This window comes from Alosa pseudoharengus, unplaced genomic scaffold (genome assembly GCF_046254945.1).
Source record: "Alosa pseudoharengus isolate Yale_2024_CS ecotype anadromous, Long Island Sound unplaced genomic scaffold, YU_APseudo_1.1 YU_APseudo_1.1_scf_17, whole genome shotgun sequence".
Lineage (NCBI taxonomy): Eukaryota > Metazoa > Chordata > Actinopteri > Clupeiformes > Clupeidae > Alosa > Alosa pseudoharengus.
Genome location: NW_027468640.1, coordinates 37,190,190 through 37,209,357, shown reverse-complemented (window position 1 = coordinate 37,209,357; position 19,168 = coordinate 37,190,190). Strand labels below are relative to the sequence as shown.

At 39.6% G+C, this 19,168-nt stretch overlaps 1 protein-coding gene across 1 annotated transcript; it reads left to right on the top strand.

Annotated features, from left to right (window-relative positions):
* The first annotated feature begins 611 nt into the window (after window positions 1-611).
* slc10a7 (solute carrier family 10 member 7) lies at window positions 612-18,524 on the top strand. Its single transcript, XM_076289485.1, has 12 exons — window positions 612-819; window positions 1,342-1,424; window positions 1,610-1,746; window positions 3,536-3,611; window positions 4,095-4,133; window positions 5,053-5,088; window positions 5,347-5,430; window positions 13,056-13,221; window positions 13,975-14,026; window positions 14,180-14,253; window positions 14,672-14,817; window positions 18,104-18,524. Exons 1-12 carry the CDS (start codon window positions 720-722, stop codon window positions 18,134-18,136), a joined length of 1,026 nt encoding a protein of 341 aa, XP_076145600.1. The 5' UTR covers window positions 612-719; the 3' UTR covers window positions 18,137-18,524.
* Window positions 18,525-19,168: the final 644 nt, after the last annotated feature.

Sequence of the window (19,168 nt, the reverse complement as noted above, 5' to 3'; positions counted from 1 at the left end):
CACTGAAGCTTAATATGGTAAAGTGTAAGTAGCACCATTGGATTCCTTGACCCTTACAGTGTGGGTTTAGCAGTAAAAATCAACATTCCAGTTTATTCAAAAGTCGAGATATTACAATTTATTTTATGGCAGCCATTTTTTAAACTTCAATATGGCTGCCATATAGACATCTGATCAAATGCAAACATTGATTTTCTGACTGCTTATACAATAACCTTTCCAAAAATGTGTAGTTTACATAATCCCCATAAAACTTCCCGCAAAGGTTAAAATCTGATTATAAGGAACCTGACTAATACTGCGGACAATGTATTTTACACACACACACACACACACACACACACACACATGACAAACTAAGCTACTTGAACTTCAACTCTTGGCAGAGTGAGTGATAGTGAGAAAAAATGTCGCTTCATTTTGGAGGGACTTTTTGTTCAACATAAAAAATACAAATAAATCAATGAGTGATGTACAGTAAGTCTGCTATTTTGCAAAAACAAAAAAATTGCGATGTTCATTCTGATGTGGTCGTTCACACGGACACAAAATGCATGCGCATTTACTAAGGTACTTACGGTTGTGATGGCGATACGCGTATGTGTCAGGAAGTGGGGGAGCAACTGGGGCTTCAGTTGAGAAGAGAAAAAGCTCTCTGTGTCCTGACTCCTGGGCACTACAGGGAGGCACTGGCAGGGAGCTGAAGGGTGCTTCTTGCTATGGGTTTGCTTGCGCGGATACGCAAGGAATGGTTTATAATCGGGATTGTTGTGGCAATCGCCTGCGCTAGACTAGAGCCATCCGTCGGGGTGAAAGGAGGTAAGTGTCATGTGTAGTAGCCTATGGGTAAAATAGGAAGAAAGTGGCAAAATGTTCCTCTGAAATATTACTCAACTTTCTTGTCAGGTAGTGATTGAGGTCTTTGTCTATCATTTTAGTTACTACAGCATCTATAGACATTATAAGAGAAACGAGACTGTGTCTTAACCAGCTATGGTATATGTTAGGCTAAACGACAACTCTCAGTAGCCTACTGTACATCAGAAACCATCCATCCATGAACAGGTTAGGCTGCTGTATGAATGGCCCATGTGTGAATACATGGGTCACGCGCATCTGTAGTGACACGTAGCACCCGAACCTGCGCGCGGACACTGCCTCCACATCACACCTGGTTTATGAGGATTACTCCTGGGCCTTGGGCATCTCTCTCTCTCTCTTCCTCTCTCTCTCTCTTCACTAGCTTATTTTGCCTCATTTAATTGGCTCCTGTCTCTGTTCAGCTTGTAGAGTGTGGTAGCCCACTTGTCTCTAAATCTGCCTTCTCCATCTCTCATTCAGGTCCTCTTCGTCCAGAGATCACAGTGTCTTATATTGCTGTCTCAGCCATCTTTCTGAACAGTGGTCTGTCACTGAAAACAGAGGTATAGGAACTTGCTAGCCCTGTACTGACTGACTCCCACTAGTCACTCTAAACACTTTCAATCCTGCTGCCTTAACAACATACCTGTCATTCCGCTCCCTCAAACTTACTTGTCAAACACCCATGATGAATCAATTATGTGTGTTTCTCTATTTATGTCTCTCTCTCCCACTGTCTTTGCTGTAGGAGTTAGCGTCAGCTCTGCTACATGTGCGGTTGCACTTGTTTGTTCAGTGCTTCACCCTGATCTTTTTCCCATTATGCATCTGGGTACTGGTCCATGTCCTGGAGCTCACATCAATGAACCAATGGCTGCTGAGGGGGTGTGTGAACACACACACACACACACACACACTCTATCTATCTCTCTCTCTCTCTCTCTCACACACACACACACACACACACACACACACTATCTCTCTCTCTGTCACTCACACACACACACACACTATCTCTCTCTCTCTCACACACACACACACACACACACACACACACACACACACACACACACACACATACACATACCGTATAGGCATAAACACATACACACAGGCAACACCATCTTACACACATACACAACATGCATCACCTATAGACTCTCACACTGATGATGACTAAGCCCTTCAGTGGAGTGCATACATCCTCCTCCTTTGTTATGTTTTCCTCATAAGGAATCAGATTGTGAAAGCAGTGTGTTTTGTTTGTGTAATCAGGGAGGTGTGGAGAGTACTAGTCAAAATCAGCAAAGGTCAAAGCTGATTTTCCAGTTTCCTGAAGTTTACTCTCACGTATTAGGACAGATTTATTATAATGGACAGTATTTGTTGATGCCTGCTTCTGTGGCTTACCTTTTGTTTAGTTATGTTGCTGATTGGATCATAAATGACCAAAACAAACAAAGAGACATGACTGTAGAATGCACTGCCTATTCAAACAATGGCTTCTTAGGAGTAAGGAAACCCATCATGAAAAACCATCATGAGTGGGGAGGTAGGTGAGTCTGGGACACCAATAACCGCTGTTGAGCCTTCTGGAAGTGTTGGGGGCCTAATTCAATGAAACACAGAAAAAGGAAGGTGCGTGCTTAAAACCTCCTTATGATCATGAAGGGTTCTCTGATTGTGATGTTTGTCCTGCTTTGGTTCTTGCGTTGGGCAATTATGCTTCTAGTTTTGAGTCCGTATCAACCAGCAACGCATCGTAAGCACTGGCTAGTGAAGCCTACACTTTGCCCACTGCTAAGGCTGCTTTGTTAGTGATTTTGTGTTTGCTTCTTTGGTTCTTTGTAGTTGTGTAGGGCTTACGACAATTAACCAATTATTTGATTAGTAGTCGTCAACTATTACATTAGTCGGCAACTATTTTGGTAATGGGCTAATCGGTTTGCATCATTTGTTTTAAAGAAAATACTTTAAAATTCTCTGATTGTAGCTTCTTAAACTTGAATATTGTCATCTTCAGCTACTCCTATGACAGTAAACTAAATATCTTTGGCGTGTGGACAAACATTTTGAGGACATAATCTTGGGCTTTGGCCAATAATCAACAGATTAATCAGTCAATTAGTTGCAGCCCTATTAGTATCCTGTGACATGTCATATAATGTTCTTTAGGCTTGGTTGTTGATTGGCTACTGTGGGAAATCCCATATCTTGAGCACAAGTGTTCTAACATCTCTTCTGTGCATATATGAAATAGATTGCAGTAGAAAAGGTCTAGACGGCAGGTCTTGCAGCAGACTGTTATCGTTCCTGTTCAGTTATAGTGTGGGTGTTGTGGTGGTAATAGAGGTGTATGGTGACCTTAAAAGATAGGGGGATATAAGGGAAACACTAGATAGGAGAGTCAGGGCTACTGGTTATTGGTTATCAGCTAGTAGGGTGATTATTGGTGCCATATAATCCCTCCGACACACAAACACACCTACGCACATTATTGTGTAAACAACTTTCTGTGCGGCAACAAGCACACATACATGTTGTTTTGTTAGCCTACTCGTGTGTGTGTGTGTGTGTGTGTGTGTGTGTGTGCGTGTGTGCGTGTGGGCATGTGGGCATGTGTGCTTGGAATGGGAATTTAATGAGCATGGCTTTGTGTGATTGTGTTCCCAAGGCTGCAGACAGTCGGGTGTATGCCCCCACCAGTATCCTCTGCTGTCATCCTCACTAAAGCTGTTGGAGGAAATGAGGTAAGAATGGTTCAGTGTTTGTGTGTGTGTAATAGTAGTATATTTTGTGTATGTGTGTGTGTGTGTGTTGATGTGACTGTAATAGTACAAGGTATGGGCTCTGTGCACTATAGCTTACTTGAAGTCGGCAAACCAGTTTCCTGTTCGTTGTCATGGTTGTCAATGTATGTGAGTCTTAATGTCTGTGGGCGGCTCTAAGGAGCACTGCTGGGTGCCACTCTGCTCAGCTTCAAGTCGTTCTAAAAGCGATTTTAGCTTCCACCTTTTTTCTAAAAACGCCAGTCTACGTGCAGTGGCTGCACAAAATAAGGAGGAAAGGATTTTCAGTGAGCACACGTTTTGGTACAACTGAAGCAATCCTCTTCAGGTGCTTGTTAACAGCGATGTCAACGAACAGGATGGTTTGCCGACTTCAAGTAAGGTAGTGCACAGTGCCCATAGCATTTGTTTTTGCTGACCCAAACATTTATTTTCCACTCACAGGCTGCTGCCATCTTCAACTCTGCCTTTGGTAGTTTCTTGGTGAGTTTATAGCACTATGGGCCCTCATTTGAATGCAATTTTGAGTGTGAAGTCTGAAGTCTAACTAAAGCTTGCACTAAAGCTAAAGCAAAACTAAAGGTGCTCTAAGCAATGTCACATGGTTTCTAAGATAATACATTACAAAACATCACATACAGCAAACATTTCCTCACAATCCGCTAGCTGCCAGTGCCCTGAATACACTGTAAAAAAACGCAGTCTCTGTAGACAGTCTCCCAAAATGTCAACAAAAACAGCCTGGTGCAGCCTGGACCATGAACCATAACAAACTTTTCCAGCCATTCACTGACGAGATGCGCGTTCAGGAGAGTTTCAATTGCACGGGATGGAGGGGGAGGGATGGTCTAGCTAGCTCTCTTGTCAGAAGTGACGTTACCCAACATCGCTTAGTGCACCTTTAATAACTATGCAAAATGTATCTGCAAATGTAATACCATGAGGAAGATCCTAAGCACAAACATCAGTAGGTCAGCTAAAAGCTGTCTCATGCCACATGACGCCCTTAGTTGATGCATGAGTGCTTTGCTAATAGACTGACTTTGCACTTTGCCTAGCATTCAAATTAGGGCCCAATGACTGAGTATCTGTATTTGGCAGCATGGGCATTTGATCCTGCATGTGCCACAATGCATTAGCTGTGAATTTGAATGATGAGTGTCTTTATCTGTCAGAGTATCAGTAATGTGTTAGCAGGGATCTGTATTTAACAGAACAAATTGTGAAGGTTCATTGATGTATCTACTGTATATCTAGCAGGACGCAACTCAAAATTGCTGTGGTTTTGAATATGCTAGGACATGGCCACATTGTAAATGAAAAAGTGTACTGTAGATTTAGGGGATCAGTATTTGGCAGGATGTGATGGGAATGTAACTGAATTTTGATCTGTATTTGGCAGGGCATCGTAGTGACACCTGCACTGCTGCTCCTGTTTGTAAGTGGATTCCTCTCTAATATCACGTGGCTTGGTATGTGTGTTTGTGTCTCTGTGTGTATGTACATGCTTTTGTGTATATACCGTATATTTCTTAAGTGTACCTGTGTATAACACATCTGTGAAAGATTACAGGATATCCAAACATAGCCATTTTGCACATCTAGGAACTTTTATCTGAAGGAGCCTGGAGCATGTGTGAAAGCACTGTGTTGTGAATGCAAACCTGTGCGTTTCTTCCTCTTCTTTTTCCTGCAGCTGGGCTCGTCCTCTGCGGTGCCATTTTCCTCCATCTTCTCCCAGCTCTTCATGACTGTCGTCGTTCCTCTGCTCATTGGGCAGGTGTGTGTGTGTGTGTGTGTGAGGGTGACCTATGACTGATCTGGACTGGACTGGACTCAGTAGTAGTGTTGCCATTAGACAGGCTTTCAGGAATAGCTTGCTTGAAAGGGAACCTCATAGAAGAGAAAAACAACTTTAAGCCAAGTCTAAACATGGGACCACTACTGATTTGTATGAGGATGTGTATAATTGACTTGAGTGTGATCTATGTGTGAGTACTGTGATCTTAACAGAAGGTGGTCTAACTATAGATTGTGCTAAATTTCTGCTCAAGGTTATTAACGCTGTGTTGGGTGTTTTGAGAGAGAACGATAGCTAGATTGATAGTGTGTGTGTCTGTGTGTTGGCATGTTTGCATGTAATTGTGTGTGTGTGTGTGTGTTAGGGCTGCACGATATTTCTAAAATCTATCGTTATCGCGATATCAACGCTTGCGATGGACATACCGCAAAGATTACTTAATTTTCGATACATTTTGATACATTTTCTGTGCCGTGCGCATTCCATGGCCTACAGTCTATGATGTATTCACATTCTGAATGTCAACATATTTTACCAAACCGATGCTGTCATGCAGCCCTAGAAGCCCGTCCCCTACCAGTTTAGGTGTGTGGTGTTTTAGGTGTTGAGGCAGGAGCTAAGTCGTGATGGCTGAAGATAGTGAGTCAAGCGAGGTAGGTTACACTTATGTGAAGAGGAATTGGTGACTAAAGGAAAAGCACGTCTGTTATATGGAAATATTTTGGTTTTATAAAGGACGACGTATTACAAACAGAGCGCCAAATGCGTCCTTCTCCACTGTGTTAAAATAAACAATTTCTTTCGTTGTTGTTATAGGATCAGAAGATAGCCTATCTATCTTTCACTGTAAGGCTTGTATTTCATGATTTGCATTTAGCAAAAGCGGCACATTCTAAAACGCTTAACGTGAAAAAGCTTAACGTGGCTTAAGGTAGGAAAACAACGATGAATCATCACCAAATTTCGCATGACCATATGTTGTCATGAACACTTAAGTCTGTCAAAAAAACTAAACCGAAATCCAACGATTATAGAAGATATCTCACATTAACGTTTTCTTCTTCATTGGCGCATATGGCGAGAAAAAGGCTTAACGTGGTTTAATGTACCTAATCAACGATCAATGATCACCAAATTTCTCTTTCATATTGCTCCTAATAAGCACATAAAACTGTCAAAGTGTCAAACCCAAAGTCCAATTATTATGGACGTTATCTAACATTAAGCGTTTCTGCTTCATTGAGGCCTATTGAAAGGAAAAAGCTTAACTCGATTCAATGTACCTAAACAACGCCCAGTGATCACCAAATTTCTCTCATATATTGCTTATCATATCCACTTAAGACTGTAAAAAAATCGGACCCAAAGTCCAATTATTATGGACGTCATCTGACATTAAGCGTTTCTGCTTCATGAGGCCTATTGAAAGGAAAAAGCTTAACGTGGATCAATATACCTAAACAACGTTCAGCGATCACCAAATTTCTCTCATATATTGCTCCTCATAAGCACACGAAACTATCAAAAAATCGAACCCAAAGTCCAATTATTATGGACGTTATCTGACATTAAGTATTTCACAGGCCTGCTGGCTATAAGAAAAGGCTTAACGTGGTTTAATGTACCTATACAACGATCAATGATCTCCGAATTTCTCTCTCATTTTGCTCCTAATAAGCACATACAACTGTCAAAATATCAAACCCAAAGACCAATTATTATGGACATTATTTGACATTAAGCGTTGCTGCTTCATTGAGGCCTATATTAAAATAAAAAAGCTTAACGTGATTCAATGTACCTAAACAACGCTCAGTGATCACCCAATTTCTCTCATATATTGCTTATCATATCCACTTAAGACTGTAAAAAAATCGGACCCAAAGTCCAATTATTATGGACGTTATCTGACATTAAGCGTTGCTGCTTCATTGAGGCCTATATTAAAATAAAAAAGCTTAACGTGATTCAATGTACCTAAACAACGCTCAGTGATCACCCAATTTCTCTCATATATTGCTTATCATATCCACTTAAGACTGTAAAAAAATCGGACCCAAAGTCCAATTATTATGGACGTTATCTGACATTAAGCGTTGCTGCTTCATTGAGGCCTATATTAAAATAAAAAAGCTTAACGTGATTCAATGTACCTAAACAACGCTCAGTGATCACCCAATTTCTCTCATATATTGCTTATCATATCCACTTAAGACTGTAAAAAAATCGGACCCAAAGTCCAATTATTATGGACGTTATCTGACATTAAGCGTTGCTGCTTCATTGAGGCCTATATTAAAATAAAAAAGCTTAACGTGATTCAATGTACCTAAACAACGCTCAGTGATCACCCAATTTCTCTCATATATTGCTTATCATATCCACTTAAGACTGTAAAAAAATCGGACCCAAAGTCCAATTATTATGGACGTTATAAGCGTTGCTGCTTCATTGAGGCCTATATTAAAATAAAAAAGCTTAACGTGATTCAATGTACCTAAACAACGCTCAGTGATCACCCAATTTCTCTCATATATTGCTTATCATATCCACTTAAGACTGTAAAAAAATCGGACCCAAAGTCCAATTATTATGGACGTTATCTGACATTAAGCATTGCTGCTTCATTGAGGCCTATATTAAAATAAAAAAGCTTAACGTGATTCAATGTACCTAAACAACGCTCAGTGATCACCCAATTTCTCTCATATATTGCTTATCATATCCACTTAAGACTGTAAAAAAATCGGACCCAAAGTCCAATTATTATGGACGTTATCTGATATTAAGCGTTGCTGCTTCATTGAGGCCTATTGAAAGGAAAAAGCTTAACGTGGATCAATATACCTAAACAACGTTCAGCGATCACCAAATTTCTGTCATATATTGCTCCTCATAAGCACATGAAACTATCAAAAAATCGAAACCAAAGTCCAATTATTATGGACATTATCTGACATTAAGCGTTGCTGCTTCATTGAGGCCTATATTAAAAGAAAAAAGCTTAACGTGAACCAATGTACCTAAACAACGCTCAGTGATCACCACATTTCTCTCTTATATTGCTTATCATAACCACTTAAGACTGTAAAAAAAATCGAACCCAAAGTCCAATTATTATGGACGTTATCTGACATTAAGAGTTGCTGCTTCATTGAGGCCTATAAGGAAAAAGCTTAATGTGATTCAATGTACCGAAACAGCGATCAATGATCGCCAGATTTCTCTTTTATATTGCTCCTAATAAGCACATAAAACTGTCAAAATGTCAAACCCAAAGTCCAATTATTATGGGCGTTATCTGACATTAAGCTTTTCTGCTTCATGGCGAGAAAAAGGCTTAACGTGATTCAATGTACCTAAACAACGCTCAGTGATCACCAAATTTCTATCTCATATTGCTCATCATAACCACTTAAAACTATAAAAATATCGAACCCAAAGTCCAATTATTATGGACGTTATCTGACATAAGCGTTGCTGCTTCATTGAGGCCTATTGAAAGGAAAAAGCTTAACGTGGATCAATATACCTAAACAACGTTCAGCGATCACCACATTTCTCTCATATATTGCTCCTCATAAGCACATGAAACTATCAAAATATCAAACCCAAAGTCCAATTATTATGGACGTTATCTGACATTAAGCGTTGCTGCTTCATTGAGGCCTATTGAAAGGAAAAAGCTTAACGCTATTCAATGTTCCTAAACAACGCTCAGTGATCACCCAATTTCTTTCTCATATTGGTCATCATAACCACTTAAAACTATAAAAATATCGAACCCAATGTCCAATTATTATGGACGTTATCTGACATTAAGTATTGGCCTGCTGGCTATAAGAAAAGGCTTAACGTGGTTTAATGTACCTATACAACGATCAATGATCTCCGGATTTCTCTCTCATTTTGCTCCTAATAAGCACATAAAACTATAAAAATATCAAACCCAATGTCCAATTATTATGGACGTTATCTGACATTAAGCGTTGCTGCTTCATTGAGGCCTATTGAAAGGAAAAAGCTTAACGTGGATCAACATACCTAAACAACGTTCAGCGATCACCAAATTTCTCTCATATATTGCTCCTCATAAGCACATGAAACTATCAAAAAATCGAACCCAAAGTCCAATTGACATTAAGCGTTCCTGCTTCATTGAGGCCTATATTAAAAGGAAAAAGCTTAACGTGATTCAATGTAGGCCTACCTAAACAGCGATCAAAAAATCGGACCCAAAGTCCAATTATTATGGACGTCATCTGACATTAAGTGTTTCTGCTTCATTGAGGCCTATTGAAAGGAAAAAGCGGGGTACCTAAACAACGATCAGTGATCACCAAATTTCTATAGGCTAAGCCTAGCTCATCATAAGCACTTAACCATTACGTTCCCAATGCACATTCTTCATAGGCATTCTCTGTTACCATTAAATCTGCATTCTATGCAAACATTCTAAATGGCTAAACGCCATTTCAAGTAACCATTCTCCATTAGATTCTAAATACACATTCTAAGTCAACATTCTTCATAACATTCTCTGGCTAACTATTCAGCCACAATGAAGAAGAGTGGCGTTTCGGACGTTTTTTGTGTGCCTACTGAAGGTTGTTCGTTTTCTCTATGTCACACGTACTAAATCAAATGAAAGATGATTTCCTACATAACCTAAATAAAAATAGCAGTCATGGATAGTAGGCCTTTGATGAAAGATCCACATCTATGTAGGATAATGTGTGTATTTCGCTTATCTTAAAATGTTTTCTTAAATAGTGGAGTTGAGAGTTAAGAGGAAGTAGCCTATGCCGAGTGTAGCTCCACCCGGAGTCGTGTTAAGTGCTGGCTCCGCCCATCTTGAATGCCGTTGGTGAAGTCACTCCTCCAGTCAGATAACGTCCATAATAATTGGACTTTGGGTTCGATTTTTTTTACAGTCTTAAGTGGTTATGATAAGCAATATAAGAGAGAAATTTGGTGATCACTGAGCGTTGTTTAGGTACATTGGTTCACGTTAAGCTTTTTTCTTTTAATATAGGCCTCAATGAAGCAGCAACGCTTAATGTCAGATAACGTCCATAATAATTGGACTTTGGTTTCGACTTTTTGATAGTTTCATGCGCTTATAAGGGGCAATATATGAGAGAAATTTGGTGATCGCTGAACGTTGTTTAGGTATATTGATCCACGTTAAGCTTTTTCCTTATAGGCCTCAATGAAGCAGCAACGCTTAATGTCAGATAACGTCCATAATAATTGGACTTTGGGTTCGATTTTTTTACAGTCTTAAGTGGATATGATAAGCAATATATGACAGAAATTTGGTGATCGCTGAACGTTGTTTAGGTATATTGATCCACGTTAAGCTTTTTCCTTATAGGCCTCAATGAAGCAGCAACGCTTAATGTCAGATAACGTCCATAATAATTGGACTTTGGGTTTGATATTTTGACAGTTTTATGTGCTTATTAGGAGCAAAATGAGAGAGAAATTCGGAGATCATTGATCGTTGTATAGGTGCATTAAATCACGTTAAGCCTTTTCTTATAGCCAGCAGGCCTATGAAATACTTAATGTCAGATAACGTCCATAATAATTGGACTTTGGTTTCGATTTTTTGGTAGTTTCATGTGCTTATGAGGAGCAATATATGACAGAAATTTGGTGATCGCTGAACGTTGTTTAGGTATATTGATCCACGTTAAGCTTTTTCCTTATAGGCCTCAATGAAGCAGCAACGCTTAATGTCAGATAACGTCCATAATAATTGGACTTTGGGTTCGATTTTTTTTACAGTCTTAAGTGGTTATGATAAGCAATATAAGAGAGACATTTGGTGATCACTGAGCGTTGTTTAGGTACATTGGTTCACGTTAAGCTTTTTTCTTTTAATAGGCCTATAGGCCTCAATGAAGCAGCAACGCTTAATGTCAGATAACGTCCATAATAATTGGACTTTGGGTTCGATTTTTTTTAGAGAAATTTGGTGATCACTGAGCGTTGTTTATGTAGCCTACATTGAATCACGTTAAGCTTTTTTCTTTTAATATAGGCCTTAATGAAGCAGCAAACGCTTAATGTCAGATAACGTCCATAATAATTGGACTTTGGTTTCGATTTTTTGATAGTTTCATGTGCTTATGAGGAGCAATATATGACAGAAATTTGGTGATCGCTGAATGTTGTTTAGGTATATTGATCCACGTTAAGCTTTTTCCTTTCAATAGGCCTTAATGAAGCAGAAATGCTTAATGTTAGATAACATCCATAATAATTGGACTTTGGGTTCGATATTTGTATAGTTTTAAGTGGTTATGATGAACAATATGAGAGAGAAATTTGGTGATCACTGAGCGTTGTTTAGGTACATTGAATCACGTTAAGCCTTTTTCTCGCCATAGGCGTCAATGAAGAAGAAAACGTTAACGTGAGATATCTTCTATAATCGTTGGATTTCGGTTTAGTTTTTTTGACAGACTTAAGTGTTCATGACAACATATGGCCATGCGAAATTTGGTGATGATTCATCGTTGTTTTCCTACCTTAAGCCACGTTAAGCTTTTTCACGTTAAGCGTTTTAGAATGTCCCAGCAAAAGCCCCAGACAGCAGCAGAGAGGTAATCAGGATTCGTTATTTGTAAAAGTTGTTTAGCCTACTTCGTTAGCCTGGACTGCGATCGCAGCCACTTACTTTCACTTTCCGCTGCCCTCGTAGTCGGCATGCCGGTAGCCTAATAACGTGGGATGCGCAGCGTATGAGGTTAGACTGGGCTACTTAAGATTTTAGATGAGTGACCGCCGCGATATAGCTTAAGTAGGCCTAGCTTTTTTTCTAGGCCCAGCGAAGGCTGGCAATGTGGAATATTCCGCTGGTTGGTGCACAAGTATTCAGATTGGCTGTCTATCAGTCTTTTACGAGGATTTTCTTGGAGCACATCTTCCACACAACTTCGATAGCCTAGTCAGTAGGTATCTTAGCTGTCCACTTTCATCAGGCCATATAAAGCCTAGGCTACATAATATACTGCTCAAAAAAATTGAAGGAACACTTACAGTTTTTCACAATTGTTAAAACCCATTTTTTTAAACCTTCCACCCTTCTCAAACTACATTCACAGAATTTCTGACAGTTCTTGCAAAATAAAACACTCGCCTTAAAAGTTTTTCTTATGCTCAGAACCAAACAGTGTCAGAGCACCAATCCAGTGTATGATTGAAGTGTCCCCTTAATTTTTTTGAGCAGTATATTTATATTGTTTATGTAGAAAATTATACATTTATTTCTGTAATTATACATTTACCCCCCCCCCCCCCAACCCTACAGTCTATGTTAGCAGCAAGTAGAACAGAGAAAAACATTAAATATTTAAATATCGCAAGTTATATCGTTATCGCAGTACTCAATAATGTTATCGCATATCGCATGTTTTCCTAATATCGTGCAGCCCTAGTGTGTGTGTGTGTGTGTGTGTATTTGGGTGTAATTCTATTTCATTGCTATTCATTTAGAAGATGCTATTATACAAAGCGACAATTTGTCTGTGTGTGTGTGTATGTGTGTTTATATTTCTGCATGTGTATTTGGGTTAATGTGTGTGTGTGTGTAGGTGCTGCGGCGCTGGCTGAAGGAGTGGCTGGAGCGGGCCAGGCCTCCGTTTGGCGCTGTGAGCAGCGCTGTGCTCCTGCTCATCATCTACAGCACCTTCTGTGAGAGCTTCAGCCGGCCCAACACACAGATTGACCACATCAGCCTGCTGCTGCTCTGCTTCATCGGTACGCTCACACCTCTGTATGTGCGTGTGTGTGTGTCTGTGAAAGGTGTGTGTGTGTGTGATGAAGTGCTGTGCAATGTCTGTGTGTTAATGAGTTGCTTGAGTTGCCGGAGTACATGCAACTATTTGTGTTTGTTTGCAGACTATACTGTGTGTGTGTGTGTGTGTGTGTTTGTGTGAGAGAGAGAATGAGAGACACCATGGTTTTACACACTGGTGTTGAAATAGCACCGCTTTACAAGTTCCCAGGCAGAGAATGTATCAGCTCAAGCTCTTCAAACCCCACTTTTCAAACTCAATTTGGATTACCTCACAGAATCCCCTCAGCCTCTGAACATCCTGACAGTTAGCCTGACCCCTACAGTGTCCGAGAGAGCCGAGGTCACATAGGGTCACAGAGGCATCCAAAGAGCCAAGCAACGAAGAATATTTCCATTCACATACACTTGTCTGTGAACAGACATTATGGACCAGCAAAATGCATTGAGCAAAACTGAAAAGCTGCAAAATCGCAAAATCATTTCACTAATTTAATGCCATTAGCAAGATCCTAAGCACAAACATGGCTGGCCCAATGCAAACGCTCGCACACGCCACACAGGAACTTGAGTTGATTAGCGTCACACTTTGCTCATGAGTCATGGCACGTCAGGGCCCCATGAAAGGATGTGGATGTCATGTTTTGGTTCCTCTAACTCTGTTTCTTTATCTCTGTCTGGCTGTCTGTGTGTTTTGTCTGTCGTCCCTCCTCTAGTGTTCTCGGTGCAGCTGAGTTTCATGCTCCTGACATTTGTCATCACCTCCAGGTGAGCCCCCCGCCGCTGCAATCTCAACCTCGTCCAGTGGTCATTTCAAACTGATCCCTCGCCAGGTCCCATCATCTGGTTTATCAGGGTTGGCTAATCTGTTGTTTGTCTCCGTGTCTGATTTTTGTGTTGCGGATGCTTTGCTCTCTGCAGGCCAGCCTCGGGATTCACTCCTGCTGACACTGTGGCCGTTATCTTCTGTGCTACTCACAAATCCCTCACACTGGGTAAGGCCTCTCTCTCTCTATCTCACTCTCTGTTTTGTGTGAAAGTATTTGTACTGGAGTGTGTGTTCGTGTGTGTGTGTGTGTGTATACTCCATGGAGTTTATGTGGTTTCTTGGTGTTTTATGCCCCCAACGTTGTCTTCTAGGGTTTAGGATTAGGTGCCTTTAAGTCAGTGGTGGCAGCGCTGCCTGGAAGACGACGTTGGGGGCATAAAACACCATCGAGCGTCTATGTGTGCGTGATGACCCAGTGTACCATAGTGTGCCTATGTACTATATTATAGTAGCACATAGTAGCAAGGTTTGCTAATATTTGCTTTTAGTGTGTGTGTGTGTGTGTGTGTGTGTGTGTGTGTGTGTGTGTGTGTGTGTGTGTGTGTGTGTGTGAGAGTATGTAACATGTGTGTTGGTATTGCCAGGTATCCCCATGCTGAAGATAGTGTTTGCGGGAGATGAGAACCTGTCTCTGGTGTCGGTGCCACTGCTGGTCTACCACCCAGCTCAGATCCTGCTGGGCAGCGTGCTGGTGCCCACCATTAGAGCCTGGATGAACAGCCGGCAGAAGGTGAGATGCACAGACAGACAAACTCAGTAGCACTTTATATACATAAACACACAGGCAAACTCAGTAGCACTTTATATACATAAACACACAGGCAAACTCAGTAGCACTTTATATACATAAACACACAGGCAAACTCAGTAGCATTTTATATACATAAACACACAGGCAAACTCAGTAGCACTTTATACACATAAACACACAGGCAAACTCAGTAGCACTTTATATACATAAACAAACCCTAAGGTGAGCATGTGGCATTGTCATTCCTCATTTCCATTGTACAGCCCTGACTATGTTTATAACATATTAATATGTTTATGTTTATAGTTTTTAGTTGATGCTTTTGTCCAACCTTACTTACATTGACATCAATAAACATTACATTAACATTAAAACAGTTTTAACTAAAGAAAATGAAATCAAAGCCACAATTATAATTACAAATGTAAAACCTTTATATTAAATGAAGATTTTTTAACAGTACCAGAGATGTCATTCACAGCATGGTGGTCATCAGCCATCTTTAACAACTTTAAAAACTACACACATGGAATTATCAGTGATACCAATACTGTAAATATGCTATTAAATGTTCGACAGAGATGTTGGCTATGTTATTTTCAAAATCAAATAAGTACCCTGCTTAAAAAAAAATCCCAAATACAGTAAGTACCCTGCTTAAAAAAAACAAGGGTGCGCCTTGACACTGAAAGACGTTAAAGTCATAAGTGTTTTCTCCCTCACATCCATCTGTCCTCCTCTCTCTCCCTCTCTATCTCTCTCTCTCTCTCACTATCTCTATCTCTCTCTCCCAGTCTCCTCTCTTAATTCAGTAGGGTTGAGATGCTTGCTGTGAGTGAGTAAAAAACGGACTATGATGGTAGTTTTCATCTGAACAGCGCATATCAGTCCATTTCTAAATCACAAAGCAGAGCATAAATCTAATTCACAATTAATTTGTCTAGAACATGCCTCTCTAAAGGGCCATTCACACCAGGAACGGTAACTTTCCAGATAACTGTAAACATAATGATATGAGCTTCCACATTGACCAACGATGAGGAAAGTCTCTCCTTGTTTTGATGAATGTAATATCTAAAATTTGATGAATTCTGTTTTTTATTGTTCTCAAAATCACTCTGAAAGTCATCCCCAGTGATATTGTTAGTTATATCATGTCATGTTATCGTTATAGTTTATGTGTGAATGAACGTTGTCATTCATATTAGCGAGAGCGATATTTCTTTACTGTTATCATTATAGTTACCGTTCCTGGTGTGAACAGCCCCCAAGCCTAATCGAACAAGAGAAATTTGAATCAGTGGGGAATGCTGTCTGAAGAAAGTTAATACATTAATTTCCTTCTGTCAAAAAATTACTTGAGAAACTCCACTCAGTAATTGTATTTAATTATGGGCCAAAATCAACATTGAACAGATGCACAATCACAATACCACTACACATTGTTAATCAGTCAATCAATCAAGTGGATCCACATTTTAGTGAGTTGTATAATTTAATTTTAATCTACAGGTAATTCACTGTTGCATATGCTGTGTGTGTGTGTGTGTGTGTGTGTACGTACTGTACGTGTGTGTGTGTGTGTACGTATGTGTGTATGTGTGTGTACGTTAGGGTGGTCCTTATTTTTCAACTTTTGAAAGTTCATGCTCTCACCCCACCAATATGTTTGAATAAATAAAAAAAATAATTGGGCAAAGTTTTATCAATATTAATCAATATTTAGAGGTTGCTCAAGACCTTTGAAGTTTTAACACATACTGTGCAGTGTGCATATTCAGGATTTTTTCGCGTATTATGTGATACATTGTGCTAGCATGTATAATTGTTTAATAATATATGCTTATGGCAGCAATGGACTTATTTGACCATGCAGTCAATGATAATGTGTTTTGATTATTGGTGACCACATTGAAATGGGAATTCCATATTGTCCATTCAAATTTGCAATGCTGATTTGCTAATCTCATCTGCTGATTCCGGTATTTCCCAATAATATGCTGTTGTGAGCAATTCATAGCAACTCCTGTTTTAGTTGTGATATGTCTTTCAAAGCGTCAATGTGAATGAAGCACAATAGACAATATACACTTGAGACAATGGCTGAAGCAACATGAAGCAAATCCGCTATATGGTTACTTGGATCAGAAGAGACTGAAATAACTGGAACAAAGTTACCCTCCAAGAAGCAGGTTTTATGTTTGTTGTAATATTACCATAAAACATGAAAAAAAACTGCATGAAAGTGCAACAGCGGTGATCAAAGAAGTCTTGGTATTTTAGGACAAGGCTAGGATTCCTGTTCGTCCCCAACATCACACAAATGTCCCCAACATCACACAAAACACTTCACGACAAATGGCAGAAGCTGAAGAAAAATGCCAAGAGAACTTCTGATTCTCAGCAGTGCAATGTAGAGGCCTTCGTAGACCAGTTGGGAGACCTGTTTGATATCGCACATCAAGATGCACTCATTCATCTCAAGAATCCAGAAGAAAGAGACTTTCTTCTGGCCCAAAGAGAAAAAGGACGTCCCGGGTGTACAACTGTACAATATGATGATACAATTTAAATCTCTCACTTTTGCCTTTGGCCCTGGACACTGACTGGATCTGCTCCTTGTTATTTTAATTCAATGATCAAGATACATCCTCAACTAAAGGCATAAAGGCATATCTGTTCAACATGCACTTAGTTCTTTAGGCGCTTCTTATGCGTTATGGTTTGTAAAATATTGTTTTATTTCCATTAGGCTGTTGATTAATTTGACATTGTTGTTTACTATTGATATTCTCTTTATTGTAGTCTTACCATGTTATAGTTTTTATATTATTGATTGAATGGACATTATTGTTTATTATTGCTTCCCCCCCCCCCTCATTTTCATTGTTTATTTCATTAGGCTATTGATTTAATTGACATTGTTTATTATTGCTATTCTCCTTATTATATAGTCTGACCAACAAATAATATTGCATTTTATTTTGTTGTGAGTTCTTAAATGGTACAATTTCTGCAAAAATTAGTGATTCTGGAAATATTCAAAGGCCTTGAGCTACCTCTAGATATTGTAGGAACAATTCAAAATTTTGCACAGTGTGTTTTTATTGATATCCTAACACATTTAGGGGGTGAGAGTTGAACATTTCCCAAAAAAATTTTTTTACCCCATATAAGGACCACCCTAGTGTACGTACGTACGTGTGTGTATGTGTGTGTACGTACGTATGTGTACGTGTGTGTATAATTCTCATTTCTCTCTTAGGCTTTGAAGCTTACGAGCCTGCAGCCCATCTGATGTTCTTTGTGACCTCCCAAAGTGGAAGTGCCTTAATGTCATGGCGACACGCTGAATAAGACAACTCTGATGATTCCGTGACTTTTTGTACTTGCAAGAATGTAGTTTATTTTTTTACTTGAGATGAGCCATTCCTTACACTACTGTTACACCAACATACACATCAGACTCTGTCTCGCACTTAGACAAATGCTCTCTCTATCTCTCTCTCTGTGTCCACATAACCATCTAGACTCCGTGTGGCATGGTGTTACTGAAACCTCTATCTATCTTATTTGTACAACACACGCTCTTACACACATACACACTCACATACACTTACAAGGATGTGAAGAATGACATTTTTACTGGCCTGTTTTTGGAGTAAAATTTGTTATGAACTCAGAAATATTGTCTGCAGAATGTGTGTTTTATTTGTGAGTTTGTCTCTAAAAGGGAGGGGATTTGAGAGATTTTCAAACAATTGGATGTGTGTGCTGTGTTGCCACTGTTGGCTGTTGGTTGGAATAATAGCTTATTGGAAGAAACACCAGGTCACACTCTATTAAAGGAAGACAAATAAAGTCACGTTATTTCTATAGTGCAGTGGTTCTCAAAGTGTGGGGCAGGCCCGCTCCACTAGTGGGGAATAGAGACAAAATGGCAGATGGAGCGTGATGAACAAGTGGAAATTAGTGTTTTTTCTGTGCCTATCTTTTATAATGCCTTTCTTTTTTGACAAGGAAGATCATAGATTCAAACAAAATAGCCACACATAAACAGGAATCATAAACAGACCAACATATGAATTAAAGTAACATCTCATCCAACGAGATGGGAAATGTAACGTGGAACCAAAATGTGAAAAATATTTTAACGTGACCATTTTGTCAGGTTGATGGGGTCAAGCGGGGGCTTGAAAACTCCCCACCTCCAAAGTGGGGAATGATAGAAAAAAAATTGACAACCACCTATGTGCAAATAGGCAGTATACTCTTTTGATCCCATGGGAAATTTGGGCAACGAGGCAAATTAGAATACAACAATACAAGA

What these genes read in the sequence shown, in the direction of transcription:
- slc10a7 (XM_076289485.1), top strand. Translation starts at nt 720, where the DNA reads ATGGGTTTGCTTGCGCGGATACGCAAGGAATGGTTTATAATCGGGATT. An exon ending in AAGCTGTTGGAGGAAATGAG is followed by an intron (nt 3,612 to 4,094) that starts GTAAGAATGGTT and finishes TTCCACTCACAG; the next exon opens with GCTGCTGCCATCTTCAACTC. An exon ending in GGATGAACAGCCGGCAGAAG is followed by an intron (nt 14,818 to 18,103) that starts GTGAGATGCACA and finishes TTTCTCTCTTAG; the next exon opens with GCTTTGAAGCTTACGAGCCT.